The sequence below is a fragment of the Spermophilus citellus genome (assembly GCF_964194105.1).
Source record: "Spermophilus citellus genome assembly, chromosome: 19".
In the NCBI taxonomy this organism is placed as follows: domain Eukaryota; kingdom Metazoa; phylum Chordata; class Mammalia; order Rodentia; family Sciuridae; genus Spermophilus; species Spermophilus citellus.
In genome coordinates this window covers 14,228,712-14,254,559 of record NC_138201.1, presented here as the reverse complement: position 1 = coordinate 14,254,559, position 25,848 = coordinate 14,228,712, and the positions used below count along the sequence as shown (strand labels likewise).

The 25,848-nt window shown below is 48.8% G+C and overlaps 1 protein-coding gene across 2 annotated transcripts; it reads left to right on the top strand.

The window, feature by feature from the left end:
• The first annotated feature begins 1,221 nt into the window (after positions 1–1,221).
• Positions 1,222–25,065, top strand: SSUH2 (ssu-2 homolog). 2 transcript variants are annotated; one of them, XM_081276342.1, is made up of 12 exons: positions 1,222–1,271; positions 9,635–9,733; positions 10,099–10,180; positions 11,830–11,959; positions 13,095–13,155; positions 14,254–14,378; positions 15,626–15,688; positions 17,227–17,312; positions 17,884–17,976; positions 18,495–18,600; positions 20,406–20,513; positions 24,749–25,065. In XM_081276342.1, the coding sequence occupies exons 1-12, from the start codon at positions 1,244–1,246 to the stop codon at positions 24,893–24,895; spliced, it is 1,128 nt and encodes a 375-aa protein (XP_081132468.1). In that variant the 5' UTR covers positions 1,222–1,243; the 3' UTR covers positions 24,896–25,065. The 2 variants fall into 2 exon arrangements, with proteins under 2 accessions (XP_081132468.1, XP_081132467.1); XM_081276341.1 differs by having other exon boundaries at positions 11,827–11,959.
• Positions 25,066–25,848: the final 783 nt, after the last annotated feature.

Here is a 25,848-nt window from a genome sequence, read left to right as displayed (position 1 = left end):
GAAATCAATGAAACAGAATTTAAAAAAAAATACAAAGATCAAAGAGTTGTTTCTTTGAGATGATAAACAATATTGATAAGCCCTTAGTCAAACTAGCAAAAGGAAAAGAACATCCAAATTAATAAAATGAGAGATTTAAAAAGGAAGAATCACTACCGATGTCAAAGAAATCTAGCAGATATTTATGGATTATGTTGAAAACGCATACATTAATAGATTGGAAAACCTAGAAGAAATGGATACATTTCTAGACTCTTACAAACTGCCAAAATTTAATCAAGAAGACATAGAAAACATATACAGGCCAATAACTAGTGATGAGATATAAATAAAAAGTCTTCCCTATGTGACCCCAGTCTTCCTTAAGGTGCATCATGGTACATCTCCAGTAGCACATCTGGGTTGGAGAGTCTGTTTAGACTCATCTGGAGGAGAGTGATGATCTTCCAAGGGTTGCAGTTGAAGGAATTTCTCCCCTAATGCAAAAGGTTTAGGAAAAGACCTTTAAAACTTTGCATATGGGGCTTGGGGCTGTAGCTCAGTGTCTCTTGGCGTGCATGAGGTCCTGGGTTCAAACCCCAGCCACTCTGCCCCTCTACAACCCACAGATTTTTCCTAGGGCCCAGGTGGGTATGGAGCCAGTAGTAATCCACAGATACGATGGTGGATCGTGCATCCTGGGTTGGCAGCCAGCTCTTGTTATGATGTGCTATGTAGTTTTGGAGCCTCACTTCATAACCTCAGCTTCTAATAAGAAAGAGCTTGGTGCCCAAGACCTCAGTCTGGGTTACCAAATATTCTTACCCCCTTCGGCAGGGGATCTGCCTATGGATATTAAATTTTTCTATATGGCCCTGCCCATACTTGGAAACCTGCCTCCCCCAGATGTACAGTGTGCTTGGTGGTCAACTTGAGAAGCAGGTAGTCAAGGCTTTGAATCCCAGATCAGAAAAATGGGCAGAATCTGAGTGTCCCTCACACAGAACTGCAGCAATGGCCCAGGGAACTCTAGAAGCATCCACAAGCAAGTGGCAAGCCAGAGGCTCTTGTGGGGAGGAACCCCAAGCACCCGTGGAGTGGGTGCCAGGCAGCCTCTCTGATGGACACGGTGGCTTTGCCTCTGTTGTATGCAAATCAGGTAACAATGGGCCTGACGTTCTGGGAGGGGCTCAAGGGTGGCACCTTAGATTCCTGCAGCTGGCCTTTGGGAACGCAGACACTGTCTTGACTGGAGGTCTAGACCATGGACAGAGACCTGAGTGAAGACGACAGTAAGTAGAGGGTCAGGGCTGGTGTGGGTGCCTGTCCTCCGTAGCCAGCACTGAACAAGACCCTGTGTCAGCCCTGAACATGTCTCGGGTCTGGGTCTACATTGCCAATAACTTCCTTCTTTTCCTCCTTCCTGCTGTCATGATAAAGCTCATTTGCAGCCTGCAACCTCTTCTTCTATTGTGTGCTTCTAGACAATGAAGAAGGACCGGCAAAAATGAACAAGAACTTTTAACAAGGACCTTTCTCCCTACCCATTGGGATGATGTGCAGCCTTGTGCTCTTTCTTTTTCCTTTCTCTGGCTCTCACCTCCCCCCAACCCCAGCCAAACGTAAGCATGAATATCGGGGTTCTTACTTTGATCACATTCTTAGATGAGGTTAATTTCATAGACACGGTTAATTTTTGTAGTAAAGTCTTTAGGTAGGACCTGCCTGTAGCAAAAACCTGCTCGTTCATGAGTGCTGGGGAAACACAGCCCCGGTGACTCCATTCTGTCATCCCTAGGACAGAAGTACAATGGAATTTAAAGACTAATTTAAAACATAAGGAAGGAAATGGTATTTTAGGAAGAAATGTGCTATGTTTAAAACAGGAAATTTTTCATACTGTTTTGGAATGGGTAATGAGACAGAACATAAAACACGGACGCTGGGGGACTGGGAGGCCAGGTTCAAGACCTGGTTCTGATTTAAAGAGGTTCTGTGATCTTGGGCAAGTCATTTTACTTATCAGAGCCTCAGTTCCCCCAACTACAGAAAGGATCAGGAGTCCTTAATTTGAGGACCCCAAGGGTGGGGACAAGATGTCATGTAAATGTAGTATTTGCAGAGTGTTGAGGGGTCTGTGTCTTTCATCTGAATCCTACAGGGGCCTGTGACACAAATACATTGTCATTGTCACTGGACCTGATGACCTTGAAGGTCCTTTGCAGGTCTGACACTCCGTTGTCTTTAATGTTGGTATGCTTTAAGATTGAAATAGAGCCAGGGTGTGGTGGTGCATGCCTGTAATCTCAACAGCTCGGGAGGCTGAGGCAGGAGGATCAGGAGTTGAAAGCCAGCCTCAGCAAAAGCGAGGAGCTGAGCATCTCAGTGAGATCCTTTCTCTAAATAAAATACAAAAAATAGGGCTGGGGATGTGGCACAGTGGTCAAGTGCCCCTAGGTTCAATCCCTGCTCTCCCCCCCCCCCCCAAAAAAAAGATTGAAATAGAATATAAAGTTAAGCTATGCTAATCTTGGAGAGAACTCAGTTTAAATTTTGTTGGATTCCTTTTTCATATTGAACTAGGAGACAGTATGGAGATATTTTTCCAAGTATTTGAGGAAGACCTAACGTAATCTCTGATCTACTGAAACGATGTGTCCATAGTCTTATTTTGATCAGTTTGTGGATGTTTATTTTACAAATATTCTAATGAAATCTTTTCTCTTCAAACCATTTTTCATTAGCAGATTTTTCAAGGTATAATTGGAGTTTCTCTTAGTATCCTTGGACTACATCAGATGTAGATTCCAATTCAAGCTCTTCCTCCCTAATGGTTGGGTAACTAGGATCAAGTCATTTAACCTCTCTGAGCTTTATTTTCCTTATCAAAAACAGAGATGGTGTCATTCTGCAGGGCTGGTGGAGGATTCATTGGTTCTAAAGTGCCTAATACATCACCAGGGCCAGAGTAGGCATGGAGTAAACACTGACTGTCAGAAGTGACCAGATGATGTCCCCAGAGCTTCAAAAATTAAACTGCTATTAACAGCAATTATTATCACCTGTGAGGTTTTTTTTTCTGGGTCTCACACCTTTTGGTAGGCTCAGTGAGAACTAATGAAGGATTTAGTTCCCTCATTGTCCTCCAAGCCCAGGGTCTGTCATAGGGTTGCCCTGTATGTTGGCTTCAAACACCATGGGGCTAAGGTCAGAAGTTGGGGTATCTGGGTTCACCCAGAAAATATTTTAGAAATAAGTGGGTGAATTATGAAACTAGGCACCTTTTTCCAGGAAGGGGACCCTACTGTAATACTTACGTATGTGATTTTTAAGGTGAGCAGTGTATCCCAGTTCATCTTAGGGCTTTCCCTTCTTGTCACTCAGTATTTGATCCCTTAATTTGGGGGTCCCTAATATAGGTGGCCTCAGAGAGAGAGGAAAACTTCCTTCCTTCAAAGTGGATATGGATGAAGACATCCTGGGCTGTGGCATCCAGGTGGAGATTGCCCTGAAGGCCTTTTAGCCTCCTTGCGGGGGGCTGGGGTATCTCTGCAGCATCCCTGACCAGGGCAGGTGCCTTCCTCCAGTGGCTGCCACATTCCCATTGCTGAGCTTGTCCCCTGTTATCTCTGAGAATATTTCTTTCTTAATTTGGAGTGACATCTCTTCTACTTTTGCTCTTGATCTTAGGTGTCAAGGCTACTTGGAACATGGGTGTTCCTTATTTAAAACAAGAGCCCTTCAAAGTCTTTTCTTCTGCTTAACTTGTCACTGGTGACTTCAACAACTTTTGCTTAACCAGCTCCTGCTTCTTCAGCAATCCCAGGTGGGAAGTGGTTTCAATTTCTAAGAGCACCATGTCCTGGCACAGAGCACAGGAGGAAAGATCTCCTCCCTTATTTTATACACCATATGTCCTATAATATAACTTCCTTTGTTGCAGACTGAACACCCCTCCCAAAAATGGAGAACAATAGCTTCTTCAAGTAAGAGAGGCTTTCAGTAGAGCCCCTGGTAATTTTAGGAGAGGGCTTCTCTGGCCTATAAGACCTAGATTGTACCTCCTGACCTCCAGGAATTGGTCCCTTGGAGGAGGAGAGGTTTTGAAGTCACAAGTGACTGACCTGAGGCCATACCAACCATCACCTTCAGTGGCCCAGGGCTGAATAGATGGGGCTCTTCTTTTGGATCACAGGCCAGCTCTGTTTCCAAAAGGCTTGTTCATTAAAGTGTCCCTCCTCTACCAACAAAATTCTGAACTGAAGATATGAGACTGGGTTTGAGGCTGCCATGGAATTGTGGTAGAAAAGGATGCTGGACTTCCCACAAGGGGCCCAGAGGCTAGCATTCCTAATGACTGACATGGGGCCTCAGTGTTTTTCACACATCCTAGTGATGGAGCCATAGCCACCAGGAATCCGGGCCTCACCTGCTGGGTCAGACATGGCCTCATGGGGCCTGTTCAGTGTTTCCTGCACACTCCACATTGCTGGAAGGGATGGTGGGTCCAGTAACTCCTAACAGCAGGATAGCACATCTAACCTGGGGAGCCTGTAAGAAATAAACAGCTTGAGCGAAGTCATATAGAGCTTAGCAGGGCTCTCCAGGTCAGCTGTGGAGCCCTCTCTAATCCTTTGCCCCATCTGTTCCTGCCAGTGGCTGTATTCCCTAAGACTTCTTTTTAGGGAAGGAAATTAAAGCCCTAAAATTAAATGACTTCGTCCCCAACACTACCTGGTGGACTAGGTATTTTGCGCTAAGCTCGGGCCTGCAGAATGAGGGTAAATCAAACACCTCCTACCTCACGGTGCCCAAAGTCTGGTGGGACCCAAGTGGACATTTTATAAAGAATGTGTTGGAACAAATTATGTGCACACATGAACTACTATGTATAAATTAGAATATGCTGATAAAATTGTTTTTAAAAAAAGAATTCTTAAAAGCCATCTAACAAAAGCAACAACAGGAAGAGAGAGAAAGTACTAAAGGGGCACTTGGATGTGCCAAGGACAGGAACAGCCAGAGCAAGGCTGGGAGCAATGGCCTGTGTACCAGTGAGGGCAAATGCAAATGCCAGTGTCACAAAGTCACAGATCACTCCTGGAAAAGCAGGGACAGACCATAGAAAATCCAGCTGCCCCCTCCATGGTCCTATCTTGGCAAAATGGAGCTCTTTACAGTGCATGGGTTATACTTCCCAGATAGCTGTAAAGCAGCTGTAAATCATAATCCCAAATAATTTTTAAAAATCGCAAATCATGAGCCTTCATAATTAAAACAAAATATTGTAATATTCGCCTCGTTTTCTCCTGCAATGGCAGAGACCTACCCAGTGTAGAGCAGAACCTCCCCCGGGTCTGAGTTCCCCATTTCTCTTCATTTTGCTCTTGGCATTTTGGTCTTGCCATATGGTTTTCCTGGTGTCTCCCACCCCAAAGCACCTACACTTCTCTCTCTGGCCTCAAGCAAGCCTATCTCCCTTCTTCCATCTTTCTGCATTTATCTTTATTGCCATCTCCCTTTTTCTCACCCTGGTCTGGACAACATAGGAAGACTTTTCCCTGGCATGTGGACAGATGAGAATCCCCTTTTCCTGTCCCTAGGTAGGGGCCCAAGTAGGGGCCTAGGTAGTGTCAAGCTCAGGGGTTCAGTAATCATGAGCCTCTGCAGGGTTCAAATGAGGGGGTGCCGTGGTCAGGTTTCTTAGCCTCGCCAAGAAGTCCTTTAAATATTGTGGCTAATCATTTGCTCATTTGTTGTTCTTTGTAAAACAGATCTCCTTTCTTACTTCTTCTTTTTCTTTATAATGTTTCAATCATTGGAAATATGCTTTTAAAATTATTTTTATCTGTGGTAAAATATATGTAACATAACTTTTGCCATCTTAGCAGTTTTTTTTTTTTGGAGGGGGAGGGTTTACTGAGGATTGATGTGGCTCTTAACCACTGGGCCACATCCCCAGCCCTTTTTATTTTTTATTTTGAGATAGAGTTTCACTAAGTTGTTGAGGGCCTGATTAAATTGCTAGGGTTGGTCTTGAACTTGCCATCTTCCTGCCTCAGGGTCCCAAGTTGCTGGGATTACAGGACTACGCCACCATGAATGGCTCCTACCCAGTTTTAAAGGTAGAGTTTAGGGCATTCACACTGTCCATTTCTAGAAGGCTTTTCGTCTTGCAAAACAAAAACTTTGGACCCATTAAACAAAAATTCCCCATTCCTTACCCTTCCCCCAGGCCCTTGACAACCACCATTTTACTTTTCTCTCTGTGAATTTTTTTTATTGTTGTTTATTTGTTTGATTAATTTTGCTTTGGTACTAGGAATTGAATCCAGGGGTGCTTAACCACTGAGCCACATCCCCAGCTCTATTTTGTATTTTATTTAGGGCCTCCCTAAATGGCTGAGGCTGGCTTTGAACTCGCCATCCTCCTGTTTCAGCCTCACGAGCTGCTGGGATGACAGGCATGTATCACCAGGCCCAACTTCTCTGTGAATTTGACCATCAGACTATTTCTTGCACAATTTTAAGTATAATTCAAGTCAAAATGCATTTTTGTACACCAGCTGTATGTCCACCTTGTTTGACACTCTGTGCACGGAATACTTGTATGTCTCTACTGCATGCCTACCCTTTGTTGGGGTATACAAGAGGGGCCTTTCTCTCAAAGGGGTTGTCATACCTGTTGAAGGAAATGAACTATGAAACAAACTAAAGCAAGATGGTATGGTGGGGCCATTGGAGCATGATGTCAGTGTTTTTAAGATGATTAGTTTGAAATCAGGGGCAAAGGGCATGGATTCCCTTTTTCATCTGAAGGAAAGACAATGACATTTTAAAAAAAGAAAAGGTTAAAGGAGTTATCCATTAATTATTTCTTCCCCACAAGAAAAAAAATCCTTTTATAAAAAAGAAAAATAGCTGGCGACTGGTGAGCAGAAACACTCCCTTTTCAGATGTCCTTGCAAAGTTTTCTCAAAAACCACTTGATGCCATTGCCATGGAGACTTGGAGACACACAGAGTGGAGTTCAGTAGCAAGGTCTTTGGGCTTGGAGTCAGGTCTGAGTTCTAGCCTCTATTTCTGTCTCTGCCATGAACGTGCCAGCTAGTTTAGCCAAATCACATCTCTGAGCCTCTGTTGTTCCTCTCTGAAATCGGGGACACTGGTGACCTTGAAGTGCAGAAGAGGTCGTATCTGCAGCCTTCCTCTGTGAGCCACGTGTTGCAACATCTATTTCAGGGTGGGGTGGCCCAGCTGGACAACTGCCCAACACCATGGGGACAGTGACACGGCTGGAAGCCCCCATCTGAGTGCCCCATGTTAGGAGTTGCACAGTGGCCAGTGACGTCCACGGTCCTGTTGTGCCTGTTGGTTTTTGCACAGGAAATGACGCATCCTTCTGGGGGTCAGTCTGGAGTCCTTTATTTTTGCACATAGCATAATGGTGAGATTAATTTAGCTCTAATGAATTGCAACTGCCCCAGAGGTCAGGGCGGCTCCTAGTTGATGGATAGAGCTCTGAATTTCCCACCCCTCATTCTTCCCCCCTTCCTGCTTCTTTTGTTTGGTTCCCAGCCATATGGCATTTCCATCTTCCCGTCAACGAGAACATTAATACCCCAGCCGAACCCAAGACTGCTCTGCAGGCAGGAGCCATCCCAGGGGATGTGATTGTCTTTCTTTCTACACTTGACATTTTCTTTGTTTTCCTCTGATTTAAAAGAACACAAAGAAAGAGGAAGACCCACCCTCCTCAAATCCAAGGCGTTCACTGAGCACTGCTTATATGCCAGGCACGGGACTAGAGACGGCTCAGACATTGGCTCAAATATGATTTGCTCCATCATAACGTCCAAAGTCTGAAATATTTCCTGCCTGGCTCTTGACAGCAAATGGTTGCTGTCAGGGTCCCCGCTAGTGCATTTCTTCAAGTGCTCATAAGATCACTCAAAGCAAAACAGTATTGAAGACCAAGGTTTTAATAAGAATTCCAGAAGAATGATCATGTTGGGGACATTTGTGCACCTTGTCTGGCCTCTGTGTGAGGTTTTGGGATGATGTCACTTTGCATCACCATCATACCTGGTCCTGCCTAGAAAGACACTCTCTTTATCTGCAAAAGTTCTTCTTCTCATTTTCATTGGTAGGTTTCCTGCAAGAGACAGCTACCGCAGAGATGGAGAGAATATTCTCAGTGTCAGAGGACAAGGGCATTCCTAACTTTGAGGGGGCAGCTGAGGGGCCATATTCATTTGTCTTAATGACAACCCCTCTTTCTTCTGCCCTTCCCCCTACCACACACATTTCAGGATTTCAGCCTTCCTCATTCCTTGACTTTCAGATAAACCTGGGTTGCTCTCATTTAGAACAAGAGCTGCTGATTAGTCTGACCTTCATTTTTATTAAACTTGAAAGCATGGGGCATGTCATTCTCTTATTTTTGTGGAAGTAACGATATGTAGGCTTTCAAGCAGCAGATCGGCTGGGAAGTGCATCAGGTGGGGAAGTCTGACCTGAGTATAGTAAATAGCACCTCCATTTCGTAGCCCACTCTTTATAGGCCTTGTAGTGAATGTCCTGTGATAGAGTTTCCTCCTAGAAAGAAGTCAGAGCCAAGGGATTCTTGCCCCCAGCACAAGGGCTTGTGGGAACATTTTTGAGAGGCAGTCAGTGGGGCAGGCATAGCACTAAGTTCCCCCTCTAGCCCCACAGCTGTGTGATCCAGGAGTACTGCAGTAGCCTCTCAAGTAGAATCAGAAGTCCCTGCCTTCCATTCCTCCGAGGAGGCAAAGGTGTGGCAGGTGCTTCGTGAGCCCGCCATCACGTCTCACAGCTTGCCTTACACTTGCCTCTGTGGACTCTGAGGGCCATCTGGATCCATGCCACATCTGGCAGGTCACGATGGGGTACTGAAAGCAGATATACATGGAATGATTTCTTAATAGTGTTTCACCTTATGAAAAGTACCCAGAAAGAGCTGGAGCTTTGGTTTGGATCAGTGCCACTCGCCGCCCGCTGGCTGGATGATCTTGGCCGAATCACAGCTTTTGGTGCCTCAGTGTCCTCCTTGTTAGAATGGGGGTGGGGGTAGTGCTAGTGTGTCAGTCTGGGTCACCTGAGGTGCAGACACCACGGTGACATGAGGCATGCCAGCAAGTCCTGAGATACACTCATGAAAGGAAAGAGCAAGGAGGGTCTTTGTATTTCAGTTGGACACCTGCAAAGGTAGAGAGGGATGGAGGGACACTGAGTAGAGAGACCTCACACTGTGGTGTGGCTCCTAGGCAGCCTTGGCCAAGTCTGTGGGGAGTCGCAGAGCAAGGACTACCCACTGGGAGTAAGCCATGTACATCTCAGAGCCTTTAGGCAACACTGGTGTTATATCTCAGGATTTTGTGGGTCAGGAATTTGGACAGGACCTTGATGGGAGATTCTTCTGCTCCATGTAGGGTTGAGTAGGGTCACTCAGTGGTACTCACAGGCACCTGGCTTGGAGGGGCCCAAGATGTTTTTGCTCACATGCATGGTGGCTTAGCAGGAAGGCTGGACTCCAAGAAGCCCTCTCCATGAGTCTCAGGGCCTCTCCTTGTGGTTCTCTAGCAGGACAGCCTGCCTTCTCCAAGGCTCAGGATCGCTCGCTATCTTTCCACAGGTGTGGACCTGAGTTTTGAGGCCGAGAGTCCTCTGGCACCCCCTGCTGAACTCCTGGAGAGGCTGCCCAGCTATGACTGGCTTCTTCATGGGGGCGGTGGTAAGTTCTCTTTCTGGGGCTCACACTGGTTGGTGAGGACAACTCTGGAACAGGTTGGCTGGTGCTGAGGTAGCTCCTCTTTTCCCTGGTGGGGTTGGGAAGCCCCACATCATGGTTGGGTGGAAGCGGGCAGAAGTGGGGCATAGCCCTGTGATTATGGACGTTCCTGACTATAACCCAGCGTACGGCCTGAATGAAGCTTGTCTTGGAATCCCCATTTGTCTGCATTAGATGCACCAAATGCCCGTTCCTTTCCCTCATGTTCTTGCCCACGCTCAGCCAGGCTTTCCTCCTTTTGCCTCACAAACATCTATTCCTTGGAGCTGCACTGTGCAGCCCCTGGATCATTTCCTCCTTTCCTACAGGGCAGCAAATATTCTTCCCACCTTCGGAAGCCCCGGTGAGAACCCAGGAACCACCTTCCTGGTCCTCGTTTCTGGAACACAGGTGACTTTGGGGTTCTGTGTCTGCACCTGTCACTGTTTCCCTATGAACACCCTCTGGCTGGAGGGTGTGTGTGTGTCTTAACCTGAGAGTGCATTGGGATCCATTGGGTGGACCCTCTTCATCCCAGACCCACTGAACCAGATTCTCCAGGGAAGGAGCCTTGCAGTCTACATTTTACCAGGGTTTTCAGGTCATTTGCCTACAAAGCCAGATTTGAAAATCATAATCAATACCACAAGTTTGCAAACTCCAATCTGTGGGCCAAATCCAGTCCCCCCATTTATTTATTTATTGGTACTGGGGATTGAACTCAGGGATACTTAAACACTGAGCCACATCCCCAGACCTATTTTATTGTATTTTATTTAGAGATGAGTCTCACAGAGTTGCTTAGTGCCTTGCTTTTGCTGAGGCTGGCTTTGAACTCGTGATCCTCTGGTTTCAGCCTCCTGAGCTTCTGGGCTTATAGGCATATGTCACCACATCCCCCCGCCCCACCATCACCATTTATTTTTATAAGTCAAGCTTTATTGGAACACAGTCATACTCATTCATCCGGCATGGTCTATGGCAGCTTTTACATTCTGATGGCAAAGTGTAGTAGCTGAGGTGCAGACGATGTGGTCCATGAAAATTAAAATATTTGCTAGCTGGCCCTTGGCTGCAGGAATTTGAAAGCCCTGAGGCTAGACCCTTCACGGCCTGCCTGTATTGGTTTTGAGAGTTCAGGGGTAGAGCTCTGGGTTTCTAGCCAGTTTTGTGCAGAAAGAAGGTGAAACCCCAGGGGCCCCCTGCCCACTCTCTGGGTCCAGCCTCCTAGCTGGGCAGCTATGGCCTGCCAGATAGGAGTCTCCTGGGTGTTCCTGGTCCTCCTGCAGCCACAAACAGCTCACCTTCTCCTCTGGGCTGCCTAGCCTCTGTGCCCAGTACAAACCCTTCCTCTGTGCAGCTGCCTCTGGCCTCTGCAGCCCATAGCATCTCTGCTGCCCACTGATCTGAAGGCACGTGCTGGGCCTGGTGGGTACTGGAGACACCAGGTGTCCATGTCAGGTTCAAATGGCTCCAGGGTTGCCATGGAGATCTAGCAGGTGTGAAGATATGAGGGCAGAGGAAGGAGAGGGCTCCTTCTTACTGGAGAGGGTGGGGACAGGAAGAGCTTAGCCAAGGACGTCGTGGCCTGGCCTCAGGAGAGGGTTTTCCAGGAGGAGAGGAAGCTGTTCAGAGAGAGGGCAGAGGAAGGGCCCCAGATCTGCCTCTCTCCCCGTCATTATCCTCCAATACTCTGGTGCATGCTGCTCCAGCTCCTCCAGTCAAGGTCAAGGTCAAGTTCTTTTAGGGCACAAGCCTCATCTTGTTTTGTATGTGGTTGTTCTGAGATTCTCTGAGTCCCTCTCCTGAGCCACATACTTTCACTCACATGGCTTTGCTGTCCTTTAGAAAGACCTGCCACTTCTCACCCTGGGCATCCATTCATGCTCTTTTTCTCGGGTCACTGTCCCCAGTTGGACTCCTTGGGGCTTCACTACCACTGTTGACCTCAGGACTCTTCCTCCCTCTCTGGGCCTTGGTGCCCAGTTGTACACTGAGGGGGCTGGCCTGGATGAACCCAAGGGCCCTTCCCAGACCTCTACCTCTCTGGTCCCCAGCAGAGTCCCTGTGGTGACAGAGGAAGTGGCCCGTGAGGCCCTTCTCAGCTTCGTGAACTCAAAATGCTGTTATGGCAGTGCAGCCGCAGATGACCTCATCATCCGGGAGCTGAGGCAGCAGACTCTCTGCAGGGTAAGGGGGCTGGGCTTAGTGGAGGCCCTGGCCAAGGGGCTGGGGTATGGGGACATTGGGACAGAGGGGATATTTATGGGAAGCCAGCCAAGAACAAGGAGTCCTGGTGGGGGGCAGCAGGTGAATGGTAGCAACGTCCAATTCCTTCTGCACCATCTCTGGTCTGTACCTGGGAATCATAATGAAGTGAGTGAGTGCTGTCAATTATCATTCAGATGTGCCGCACTTCATGGAAATGCATGTGTTGCCACACCCTCCTGGCCACCCTGCACTCTAGCCTTGTTGTCAACAGCTTGGAGAGGAAGGTGGGAGGCCTGGAAAAGCAAAGTGACTTACACAGGAACATGCAGTAGAAGGGACGGAGCCTCAGTCTACAAACCCAGGTTGCTTATCCCAGAGCCTCACTCCAGCCTTCCACCAGGGGCGGGCTGACCCCAGCTCCCTCTGCTTCTCCCATATCATGTCCACACTGCAGAATCATTCATCCATCACTCCAGGGCTATCCTGACTCTGGTACATTCTTCTGTCTCCTGCATTAAAGGGGGAAGAGGGACAGCTTTTCTGTCCATATTTTTGAGTGTCATGGACACAGCTGTCCTCTGATGAGCACACACTCATGCAGAAACACAGAGCAGCTAGATTAGGGATCTGGAGGAAGTGGCCACTTTAGAGCAGTTTGACCTTGGGCAAATCAACCGACCTCTCTGAGCCTGTTATCTTACATGTGAAAGGAGGAGCCAAATTCTGAGATTTTTGTGGATGAAGATCAAGAATATTTTGACATGAGTCAGATAAATTCTTCCTAATAGGGACCCTAAGAACTGTGGACTCCAGTGGCCTGCATCTAAAGGACAACTACTGCTTCCAAACTTGCCTCATAGAACATTTCTGTGTGGAGATTCCTGGGGACCTGAAATGGTTCAGATTGGGAGCCTGTCAGGGGGTTTCCCAGGGCTGCCTGAGTTCTCTGCAGATGTCTCAGGGCATCATAATAAAAATCACCATTGCCACCCTGTTCTAAGCAACCAGAGGGCACCATGCATAGGAGCCTGGGTGTCCCCAACTAACCCTGGCAGATGGGCTCTGTCTTCCCAGGAACAGGAATGTGAAAGTGCTCTTTTTCCACCCTCTGTAGTATCGACTAGAGACCTTCAGTGAATCCAGGATAAGCGAGTGGACATTTCAACCTTTTACGAGTAAGTGAATCGTCTTGAAATCAGTATGACAGGTAACAAACGAGGCAGGGGGCTGGTGGAAAATCTCAGGGCTTGGCTCAGCAGCAGACCTGGAACAAGGTGCTCATCTGCTCAGAGCCTTGGTTTCCCCATTCCCTGTAGAATGGGGGTGAGTGGTGGATGCTGATCTTGGAGCCTCTCCTGCATTGACCACAGTAAGTACATCCTGCCTCCTGGAAGTGGTTTGCAAGAGGCCTGAGGAAGTCCAGGGCTTGCTTTGGCTGCAGGCTGGTGCTGGCAGGAGGGTCCAGACACGTGATTGGCATCTGCCCGCCTCCCGTGCCACCCCAGCCCCTCAAAGACTCAAGACTGTTGTGCCACCCCCCTCATCAGCTATGCCTCCCACCTTCCACGAACCCCACTAGAGGCTTATGGTTGTTTGTTTGGGAAGCCCTCTGTCCTGCCTGTGTTCTCGGTTGGGCCATTCTGGTCCCTTCTTCAAGATGGAGCTCATGTGTCACCTCTTCTGTGAAGCTTGTCAGGATTTCTTGTTTGCTATCCGCTGCTCATTAGGATAGATCCATCTTCTGAGTTCTTACAGTCTTTCATACAACTTTTGCCCAAAGAACTTATCATATTTCATGACATAAAACTGAGGTTGTATGCTGTGACTCTCTGTGATCAGAGAGGAGGAAGATGGGATGGTGAAGGGGATGGTGGTAATAAGGATCAGAGCTGGTATTGATTAATCCCTCAGTATTTGGGAGACCTGTGCAAAGCATTTTATATATTTTTATATTTATTTTTCTCTACATTCCTGTAAGGTAGGCGCCACTATTAGCCCCATTTTAGAAAAGAGACAGTTAAAGCTCAGAGAGGTTAAATAACTTGCCTGGAGTCACACAGCTAGGAAATAGTAGAGCCAGAAATCAAACCTGGGTCTGTCCAGCCCTACAGATTGAGTTCTTAATCATGGTCTCCAAGGGGGCTCTTTTATACCTAGCTGTGTAGCCCCAGAATCTAACCCAATGCCTGGGCATGGCTTGGTGTTGTTTGTTGAATAAATGGAAGTTAATTTCTGATGCTCTTAGCTGCTCTGATGATCGTTCCTTTTTGTAGACCACTCAGTAGACGGGCCACAAAGAGGCACCTCCCCTAGGCTTTGGGATATCAAGGTCCAGATCCCTCCAATGTTTCAGGAGGACACCAAGAAGTTCCAAGTCCCTCATTCTTCACTGGTGAAGGTAATGTACTTACTGGAACACGTGACTTTCTCTCTGGGCTAATTTTTCAAGTGTGGAATGTTTCTTCTAACTTTATCCCTTTAGAAAAGAAACCCCCAATCCAGCCTGGTGGTTCATTTGTGGGTATAAATAAACCTCCGTTTAGAATATCCAGGATATGGAATGTAGTCTCATACATAATTCCACACAAATTAGGGAGTGAGTCTTCACATAGCAATTTCAGAATTGTCCCCAGCCTTAAATAGTGAACAGTAACATTCCTAGACCATTTGAATGTATTTGTATCTCTCTTTTTTGATCTGACAAAAATAACTGGAGGGGTGAGTGAAAATGACATGAAATAAAAGTTAAAAACATTATTGGGATTTTCTTGGAATTCAGTAGGGAAACGGAATTTCACTTCCATCCTGTTTGATAGAAATATCATCATAGCTGGGTGCAATGGGACATTCCTATAATCCCAATGACTCAGGAGGCTGAAGCAGGAGGATCACAAGTTTGAGGCCAGTCTCAATAATTTAGTTAGACCCTGTCTCAAATTAAAAAATATTTTTTTAAAAAGGGCTGGGGAGGGGGTGAAGCTCAGTGGTAGAGCACCTCTGGGTTCAATCCCCAGAACAGAAATATAATCATGGCATGGAGTGAGGGGAACCTGGAACAGGTATTTTATATTCTATTCTCATCTAATTCCTGCCTGTTTTCACCTAAGGACTTGACTGAATATGTAATTTTATTCTCCTGAGTTTTTATAGAGTTATGAGATGAAGAGGTCGCAGAAAGGTCAAAAAACATTCCTTTCTTTTTTTGAGGGTGGAAAAGCTATTTTCATTCAGTCATGAAGTTCCAGTAGTTTTCTCGTGGCCTTTCACAAACATGGTGTCCATTCTGTGTGGCCCCTCTTCCTGAAGACCACTTTTAGCCATGATAGGCAGATGTCATCAGACTTTGCAGTGTAGCCTGGTGGGAAGTCGTGGGGTGTGGGTTAGCCCAGAGTAAACTCTGAGAGCCCCCTTCTTGGCCCACAGGATGGAGGGGGCGGGGGCCTGCAGGCAGTGATAACGCAGTGCCCTTGACTTGGCCTTCAAAGCCTTTGGGGATCCTGGTCAAATGGGAAGGACCGTACCTTGCTCATCCTATCTTCCTATCCCTGTTCTCAACAACGGGCACTTCTATTCAAGATGGTGACATCACGGGGCAGGGGGCTGGTGCTTGGGAAACTGGACCTAGGGAGAGCGTCTCACTTTCAGGAATGTCACAAATGTCATGGGCATGGGCGGTACAAGTGCAGTGGCTGCCACGGGTCCGGCATGGTGAGTCACATATGGGCCACTGGTGAGTGAGAACTTGTGTGTGGGAGGGAGGGACACAGGAGAGGAGGGCTGGGCTGGGGCTGTGGGGCTCCCTGTGTAACATCTTCCCTTTCTGGGCCTCCATTTTTCCATCTGTCCAATGGGAAACCTAGCTGACCTAATGACCTTCACAGTTTGACATTCTAGCTGTAAGTGTTCTCTCCCGTCTGATTCATCTCCCAGTATTCACTGAGCATCTGCTTACTGCTTGGCCCTATAAGAGGACTGAGACCTGGGGTCCTTTGCATCACCCTCTGTGGGGGACAGTGACAAGCCATCAGCATTTGTAGCCCAGGGTGATGAGGGCTTTGATAGATAAGGTAGACAGGTGCCTTGTACTGGTTCCCCAGGGCTGCTCTAACGAATTAGCACATCTGGGTGGCTTAAAACAACAGAGATCCCCCAGTTCTGGCAGCCAGAATTGCAAAACCCAGGCACGGGCAGGTGTGTTCTGGAAGGCTCTGAAGGAGAGGCTGTCCATGCCTCTTTCCCAGCTGCCCACAGTCCTTGGTATCCCACTGGGTGACTGCAGCACTGCCGTCCCTGCCTCTATTGTCCACTAGTCTCCTTCCTGGGGTATCTTTTCATCTTCATCTGTTCTTCTGAGGACACCAGTCATTGGAGTGGGGGCCCAGGCTGGTCTGGATGAGGCTGTTGAACCTTGTCTTAACCAAAGACATCTGCAAAGACCATTTCCAAATAAGGTCATGTGTTGTGGCTCCAGGGCACTTGAGTGGGGTTGAGTTTGAATCCAGCCCAGTGCAGGCCTGGAGCAGGCGGCCAGGCTCTTGGGCCATCAGTCTTCTTCTCTGAAACTTCCAGGGCCGTGCCTGGGAGTAGAACCAGACTCCCCATGTGTTCTCCGCTCTGGCAGTTTGAGTCTGGACATCTACTGGCGACTTCATCCTAAAATACATCCAGTCAGCCCTCCACCCTTTCCGCGGCTCATTTCTCTCCTCTGGGTGCTGACCTCCCACCCACTCACACTCTGTGTTTTCCAGCAGTGGCCTGTGCCTGGCTTTTCTCTGTTCCCTCCTGTGTCCTCATCCCTGCTACCTGCCTCCTTGGCTGTCCCAGGACACCCTCCCCTATGGTCTTTCTGTTCCTTCCTCCACTCCTGCTCTTCCTGCTTCTCACTGGGCAATGCCTGAGCCACTTCTGGGGCCACTATCAAAAGGGATCTCCCCCACTCCCTCTCTCCTGCCCCCAGTTCCAACACCAGGTCCCCAGCCGGCCACTCTGCCCCCAGCTCCCTGTCCACACTTGGTTGGGGAAGGTCTCTGGGGTTGTGGGAATCAGAGAGAAGGAGGGGAGGCTGATTTCTCAGAAGAAACATCCCCAACCTTGAAAGCTGTATCTGGAAGGGTCCCATGTTCCATGAAGGGACTGTGGCCCAGGAGGCAGGGAGTCACTTGTGCTAACGTCACCAGGCTGGTCTTGGGAGGGTCTTGGCCTTGCTGCCAGGAGCCAGTGGGGCTGAGGCTGTGGTGTGTCTCCAGGTGAGGTGCCCGACCTGCAGTGGAGCCAAGCGCAAAGCCAGGCAGCCCCAGAGGTGTCAGATGTGCTCGGGTTCTGGCAGGCGCAGGTAAGAGCCCGTGGGTGTCCATAGCATTCAGGCCAAGGGTCTCATGTACTGGCTTTCTTGCTTTTTACCCTCTGCTCATCTAGAAGGGGGGCAGGCACCTGTCTTGTCCCTGCTATGTCCCCAGGGGTGTATTCCTGGGATGGCTTCAGGTTGAGCTGGATCCAGGGGCTTCAACAGTGTCACCAGGCTGGAGTGGTGGAGGTAGCTTCAGCCTTAGGAATCCCAGTAGACAAAGATGCTCTTTTCCTGATAGTCTCAATGGTTGTCATAGGATGGGTCTCACTGCATTCACCTGGGTCCTGTGTTTGCCTTTGTATCAGTTATCATTGCCAGAGAGATGGAATGATTGACCAGGCTGGCATCCTAAGCTGGTCAAAATAGGGTGGGAGGGCAAAGCCCAGGAACCAAGCAGACCAGGCGGGGAGGTCCCCAAAGACACCCTGCCACCAAGGTAAGGTGGGGAGATGGTGGCGGGTAAAAACGATGCAATCCCATCCCCGTCTTCCTTTCTGAGGAAGGATTTGGGGATGGGGACCTCTGGAAGTCACCAGAACCCTGTGACTGATTGCAGGTGCAGCACGTGCTCAGGAGGGGGGAACAAGACGTGTGCCACCTGCAAGGGGCAGAGGAGGCTGGTGCACTTCATCCAGCTGGTCGTCATGTGGTAGGTGGCAGAGCTCAGTGCTGGGCTTCAAGGAGGTGGCAGAGGACATATCCCAGCCTGGCTGCTGCAGAGCAACTCCATGGGGCAGGGAGCTGCCAGGACATAGAAGGGGAAGAGTTCCCTGGGAGAGGCTGCGTGGGGTGGTGGGTCTGACAGGCTTTAGAATAGAAGGACCCAAGTTCAAATGCTGACCTTACCGCTCTGTACGCAGCAGTCCCTCAACAGCTGAGTGCCTGTGTCAGGGAACAGAATCCCGGGGCCCTAAAAGCTACAGTCTGGAAGTCAGTGCTCCAAGGCATTAAGGGTGTCACCTGGGCCCTCATAAAATAAGAACTCACAGCCGAGCCCTCAGGCTCCCCTGTTGGACTCCCACTGCAGGGAAGCTCCCAGGCTGGGAGAGGCCCTGAACTTTCCCAGAGCCTACCAGTCTGCGCATGCGCCCTTGAGCCCGGGTGTGCCTGATGCTGAAGCCCATGTTCTTGCACTGTGTGCATCATCCCACTCCCATGTACTTCCAGGAGGAACAGCGTGTTTGAGTTCCTGTCCCAGCACCAGCGCCACTGTCCCCGGGAGCTGCTGGCGAAGGCCAAGGGAGAAAACCTCTTTAGGGATGAAAACTCAGCGGTGAGGAGGGCTTTGTGGACAGGTGACCAAGGCAGTGGGGTTCCTTGTCCCCTCCTGCAGGAGGCAGCTGGGTGGGAAGATGGGCTGTGTGGGGAAAGGCTAGGAAAGAGGCTCTGGGACCCCAGGGGCTGCCGGCTCCCGTTGAATTTCAGTCCTGGACACTTTGTCCCTGTTTCTGTCCCTTTGTACTGTCTTCCTTCCTCTATTCCTCTCCCCCTCTATTCGCCTTTCTCTTCCATGAGGTTTGAGGATTCAAGTGCACAAACAAAGCAGTGGTCTGGTGCTGGGGATTTCATGGCAAAAAAAAAAAAAAAGCAAAGTCCTGTCCTCAGGGCTCTTACAGTCTGGAGGGGGAAATAATGGCTGTTGCCAGGTGGTGGTAGGTCTGGTTATGGTGGAACACTCAGGAAGGGTGAGGGAGCAGGCTGGGAGGGGTAGTTGCCTTAGCTGGGGTCAGGGAAGGCCTCTCTGTAGAAGGGACCTTGGGTAGAAACCTACACACCCAGTGCATTGGGGAGTAGTAGATCGCGTGATCACGGGAGCCAGGGGACAGCTGGGCATGGCAGAGGGCAGAGAGCAGGGCTGAAAGAGAAGCCTGGGCCTGACAGGTGCCTGACAGCCAGAGCATGAAGGATCTTACAGGCCAGAGGTCTGCAGATCTGGCCCACTGCTTGCTGTTATAAATCAAGGTTTTAATTTAATTATTTTTACCAGGGATTTAACCTGGGGGTGCTTAACCACTGAGCCACATCCCAGCTATATCTTATTTAGTGAAAGGGTCTCGCTGAGTTTGTTTGGGCCTTGCTAAGTTGCTGAGGCTGGCTTTGAATTCATGATCCTCCTGCCTCAGCCTCCCAAGCTGCTGGGATTACAGGCATGTGCCACCATCCCTGCTTATAAAGTTTTATTGGAACACAGCCCTCCATTTGTTTATTTATTGTCTTTGGCTGTGTTCCTGCTTCTGAGTTAGAGTTGAGTTAAAACAGACTGTGTGGGCTGCAAAACCTTCCTGTCATGGCCTTTGCACAAAATGTTTGCTGAGGGCTGGGGTGGTGGCTCAGTGCTAGAACACTTGTCTAGCACGTGTGAGGCACTGGATTCCATCCTCAGCACCATGTAAAAATAAATAAATAAATGTTAAAAAAAGAGAAAAAACACAATTAATAAAAAAAAAAATGGGGGCTGGGATGCGGTTCAGTGGTAGAGCACTCGCCTACCATGCACAAGGCACTGGGTTTGATCCTCAGCACCACATAGATGTAAGATAAAGATGTTGTGTCCACCTAAAACTAAAAAATAAATATTAAAAAAATGTTTGCTATCCTCTGCTGCATGGACTTTGTTGGCAGACCGAAAACTACTTGAGTTGACTTCAGCACATCCTCAGGCTTGCAGACAGAGCCTGGCACTCAGTAGGCAGTTCCAGTATTGAGTGAGAAATCACTCAAGTGAGCTTTCCAGCTGCCTATGTCTGTGACCAAGGCAAATGTGGTCCCTACTGCCTCCCAGCCGGTAGCACGATGTCTGGCACACAGTAGGCACTGAGCAAGGGTTTGCTGGGGGAAGGTAGGCTTCAGGTGAAGGGGTCCTCTTCCTGATCACAGATCTTCTCCTCTCTGTGTTGACCTTCGTAGGCCTGTAAGGTGTGTGTGGGAAAGAGGCTTCCTGTGTGTCCCTGGGCTCCCCCCACTACCTCTCTGGGCCTCCTCCTCTATCTGGCTCAGTTCAGTCCCAGTGTCTTCCAAACCTCCAGGTTCTAATGCTCTGAATCTGAGAAAGTGAACTGGTATCTCTCTGTCCCCCAGGTGTACCCCATTGTTGACTTCCCCCTGAGGGAGATCTCTCTGGCCTCCCAGAGGGGCATCACAGAGCACAGCGCTTCCCTAGCCTCCTGCGCCCGCATCCTACAGCAGGTGAGCTGGAAGGGAACCTGGGGTGAGGCCTGGAGGGGCTGCCTGGCTCTGATCTCTCTTCCTGGGGCCAGTGACCTTTTGGGGATTGGACCTGGGGCTGTTGAAGGGGAGGCTCCCGGGGCCAGGCCTGGGCACTTCCTGAGCTCAACAAAAAGGGGAACCTAAGCCCTTTTCTCTGCCTGGAGGCTTTCCTGAGAATGTCAGAGTGGACCAACAGAAGGCCAAGGGGAGGAGTCGCAGGTGAGGAACACCTGGATGCCAACCTGAACCAGTGCGGTTAATAGGGCAGACACAATGGTCAGGACCATAGGCTACCCAGAGAGGCTGAGAGTTTTATTCTGAGACATCAGAAGTTGTTGGCAGGGTTTCACGCACACAAGAGGCCTAGTGTGATTTAGATTGGGACTCCCTGGAATTCAGAAAAAGGAATGGGTTGGAGAATCAGGTCATAGGCTGCTGGTGGCCACTAGGTGGTGCTGGTGCCTGCCCTTTCTCTGGGTGTAACTGAGCTTGGAGCAGGGGTCTGGCTCTGGAGCTCCTGTGATAGCCATGGCCTGCACCTTGCGGTTAGGGTCAGACCCTGGGTCACCTGCATCTTGATGTGACCCTGGGCCAGCTACTTCATCCTCCTTTGAGTCTAGTTTTTCACTAGTACACCACCTTGGGGGTAGGGGGGTTTGCAGAGAGAAGATACTTTGCTTAAAGTGGTTGGCAATTAGTGCTTGAAATGTCCCTTTTCTTCCCAGCCTCTCTGCAGTGAACATTTACACTGCTTCCTTCCCTTTCTCTTACCTCTCTTTCTCTCTGTCTCTGAACATCTATCTTATTTGCATGAGAGAAAAGGATGCATTTAGTAAAAATTAACAAGGGCCATTGGGATCTAGAAGGGAACTTTGAAATCATGCAGGTGGTCATATGCATGGGAGAGCCCCGCATCCAAAGGGGCCAATAACCCCTCAGCTTTGTGCTGGCACAGTGCCCAGAGTGTCTAAACTTTCCCATGTCCGTATTTTCACATGAGACTTTCAAATTTTTAAATATTCACAACAGAATCCTATCAAAGCTGTGAGCATCGCGTGGGCAGATGGGGTCACTCGGGGCTTCTGATCCAAATGCATGACTTTTCCAATAAATGAGAGGAGGCCCAGAGAGGAGAGGGACTTTGCCAGCAGCTTAGTAGCCACTCAGAAAGCTACTGTAGACTTGGTATATGTGTCACCTGCCAGCGGGATGTGGGATTTAGATCCCTTTTCATTGGACCCAGTGCTGCAGGGACGATTAACTTATGGGGTTAGCGCCTCCTCCCAGCTCTGATACTCACTCGTGATTTTGATCCCCCCTTTCCCTTCCTTGGGCCTTGATGTCCTTGCTTGTCAAAGGAGAGGCACTGGCTCTTGTTTTGGGTTGGGCTCTGCAGAAGCAGAGACGAGGACTTGCATCCACATCATTTTGGGGGGAAACTGAGAAGGAGTGGGGGTGGGGAAGAGGAAGAAGCTAAGAAAGGGCCCCAGTTTGGGTGACGACTTGGCCTCTCTGTGACCCCACTCCAAGCTTAAATCACCCCCAGAAATCACCCCTTGCCTGTCCACGTGCAGGCAAGGGAGTGGACTGTGTTCGTGGGAATGTGCAGTCATCAGGCACATCCTCCTGGGCACTATCTGGCCCTTGTGTAGGAGGTGAGCTCTGTACCTCCAGGTCAGGACTTGGGAGCATGGAGCTGTGGACAGCTGGACACCAGACATGAGGGGTGGTGAGACAGACTGGGGGAAGCCTGGGGAGGGGGTGGCACGAGGACAACCTACTGAATGGTCTCAAGGCGGTTGGCTCTTACGGTACAGGTGAGCTGTGACTTAGTTACAATTAAGAGCCCCAAATCTTGAGGCAGCTCCTCTGGGAATGGGCAGAGGGTGCACAGGCTCTAAGAAAGTGAGGAGACTTGGTGTTAACCAGCGACTTCAAGAGGGAGAAATCTGCGTCCTCTTTGGATCCTTCATTTGGCAGCGGGGGAAACTGAGGCCCAAGGAAGAGAGGTCAGTCACCTGCCTAAGATCACACAGTGTGAGTCTCCTGAGTCGTGTGTCCCCCCTGTAATGCACTCCCAGTGATATGAACCACCTGTGGACAAATTCTGGAGCCAGAAAGGGTCAACCAGGCAGCGTGCACATTTTTCTTTAAAAGGGAACATAATAGTTTAAGAGATCAATTCTGTGAAACATTTTTCTCCATTGGCCTTTGGTCCTGGAACTGAATATAAAGATTCACATTGACATTTTACTGAAGATGCAAAAGGTAGCAGGTGGAATCCAAACATGTGGAGACATCTGCCATTGCGCGGTGCCACAGCTGTGACGCAGAAACCTGGGATCTGTTTCCTATGGGGCATGACCAAGACATCAAATGACAAGATGACCACCTGATGGCCACTGAGCTCTTGAGCAATTTGTGGTCTCAAAGTCAGATACCCATCAATCCTGTAATAGATAGAGGCCGGTGGAGGTGGGGATGGTGTTGCTGTGTTCTCCTTTGATCTTAGTCGAAAATTCTGGAAGCCAGAGGGGTCCTGACCCCGCTGTCCAGGCTTTCTGAGCAGTGATGTCAGTTCTCATTTCCTCATGCCCCTGAGTTGGGACCATTTACGATGAAATTTCAAGAGAAATCTTCTGCCTTGTGTTTCCAAAGTCATGATTTGGATACCAGTTTTCGGCATGAGAAGAAAACTCAGTCCTCGGATTTCCTTTGGTTGTGTCAGCAAGACTGTGAAGTAATTTTCATTCCCTTTTCACAGAGGAGGAAACTGAGGCTCAGAGAAACAGGGTGCAAGATCACAAAGAGGGCTTAACAGACATTTCCCTCCCTGACCCGGATTCCCCTCTTCTTTCCCCATTGGCACACTGCCCTGGCTCCTCTTCTAGTAAGAGTTGAGAGCCTGCTTCTTTTTCTTTTTTAATTTTTTAAAAATATTTTTTAGTTGTAGAGCCTGCTTCTTGAACTCCCCGCCTGCCCCGTTCTCCTGGGTCAGGTTTGTTCCTGTGCAGAGAGAAGTCAAGCTGCTGTGTGGTTTGAACCTGAATCCCTCCCAGCCCCTTCCCCCAGGTCCTCTGTCCCATCAGCTATCACAGGAGTGCTCTGGGCTCATTTCCCAGCAGGAAGAAATCCCTGCATGTGTGGGTCCTACCCTGGGCCAGTCCCACTACCTCTCCCTGTGTTTGACATCCCCAAGTCTTAGTGTGGGACTTAGGACCACTCTGTGGTCAGGGGAGAGCGCTCCCCATTCGGATGGGGCATTTAAAAAGAGGCAGATGTCGCTGGGCACGGTGGCACATGCCTGTGATCCCAGCAACTTAGGAGGCTAAGGCAGGAGGACCACAAGTTGGAGGCCAGCCTCAGCAACTTAGTAAGGCCCCAAACAATGTAGTGAGAACTTGCCTCAAAAAGGGATGGGGATGTGGCTCAGTGGTTAAGTCCTCCTGGGTTCAATCCCCCAGACAGGGCTGGTACCAAAAACAAAACAAAACAAGACAAAACAAAACCAGATGTAGGGGGAAGGAATTTGAGCCTTAACTGGATATAGTTTTGGTGAGCAGACAGGGCTTGAACTGGGGTAATTCCACACCAAAAACTTCATGAGCCCATGGGCCTCTGTTTCCCCATTTATAAAAAGAAGGGAACATTTGCGGAAGACTGCTGCAGGCAGGGTCAATCTGAAATGGTGGCGGTGGTGGGGAGGGAGGTCTGAGGACATAGCCCGACACAGCCTACCAAACTTGGGAGTTTCTTTGGTACCAATGTTTTATCTTAAAATTTAATTCAGAATTTATAAATGCCTCCCTACTATCTCCATGGTTGTTTTAATATATAAATCTTTAAAAAAAATCACTTTATCTTCCACCTTCCTCTAGCACTTTGACTAAAAATTAATGCCTCTGGAAGATGTTGTGTTTGGCTGATAGCTTTTCATGTACCATAGAACTTCCCCAAAGATGCCTCTGTCCTGCTTGGTGAAACTCGGAAGTGGATGGTGGCTAAAGATGAGGCATCAGTTTTGCCCAAAGCTTAGGTTAAGGGAAAAGGAGCATGGTAGGGGATATAGGCACCAACTCTAGAGTGCATGCCAACTTCAGAGAATGAACTTTATTCCATAGGCAGTAGGGAGCCACTGAAGATTCTTGAGCAGGTGAATGACATGAACAGAACACTGAAGTTTTTGTTTTTGTTGTGGCCATTTGTTTCCTCAGCGCCAGACCATCGAGTTGATCCCTCTCACAGAAGTTCACTACTGGTACCAAGGAAAGACTTATGTCTACTACATCTATGGCACCGATCACCAGGTGTATGTGGCAGATTACCCTGAACGATACTGCTGTGGCTGTACAATTATCTGACACAGTGGCACAGCTGTCCCCAGAGCCCACCATTCACACTTGCCCGGGAGGACAACTGAGGTCTCTGAGTTTTCTCTGCATTGGCTGAACTGAACAATCACACACAAACCCTGAGTATCCTTCTAGAAAACTCAGTCATCTATCAAGCATTAACTGTTCTCTGGTAAAATCCATATGAACAAATGGCAGAAACACACAACACACACACACACACACACACACACACACATATTTTGGCACTCAGATTGAACCCAGGGAGGCTCAAGCACTGAGCCACATTTTATTTTTTGAGAGAGGGTCTTGCTAAGTTGCTTAGGGCCTCACAAAGTTGCTGAGGCTGGCCTTTAACTTGCAATTCTTCTGCCTCAGCCTCCTGATTTCCTGGGATTACAGGCGTGCGCCACTAGGCTGGCTGAGAGAAATAATTTTAATGCCCCTGTGGAGCTCTTGGCTTTATTTTGCTGTTCCTTCTGTTATCTGGGTTCTACAGGGCTGCATCTAGTGTGACCCTCATGCCAAGTGAACATTATTGAAATGCTTAAAGATACACACAAGTTGGCTGCCCTTAATCCAAGTAGTGTCATGTTTTACTACCTGTTCTGTGGGTGAGAAATTTAGGGATGCTTTATTTGTGCCCCATGAGATATGGAACCTCACCTGGAAGATTCCAAGGCTGGCGTGGCCCAAGGAAAGGATTGAAGCCATTTAAATGTTGTTTTACTCAGACATCTGGTGGTTTTTGGTGATGGATGGCTGAGGCACCTCTTCATGTAGCCTGGGCTTCCTCCCAACATGGCAGCTCTGATGGTGCACATTCCTTGTGCATGCCTCAGTTGAAAAAAATACAGATTTTTCCCAAACCAGAGAACAAACAGGCTGCATTGGATGGACTGAGACTGTATTTGCTGATCCCTAGCCTGGGGCCCATGCAAAAGAGTTTAGAGAGTGATTTT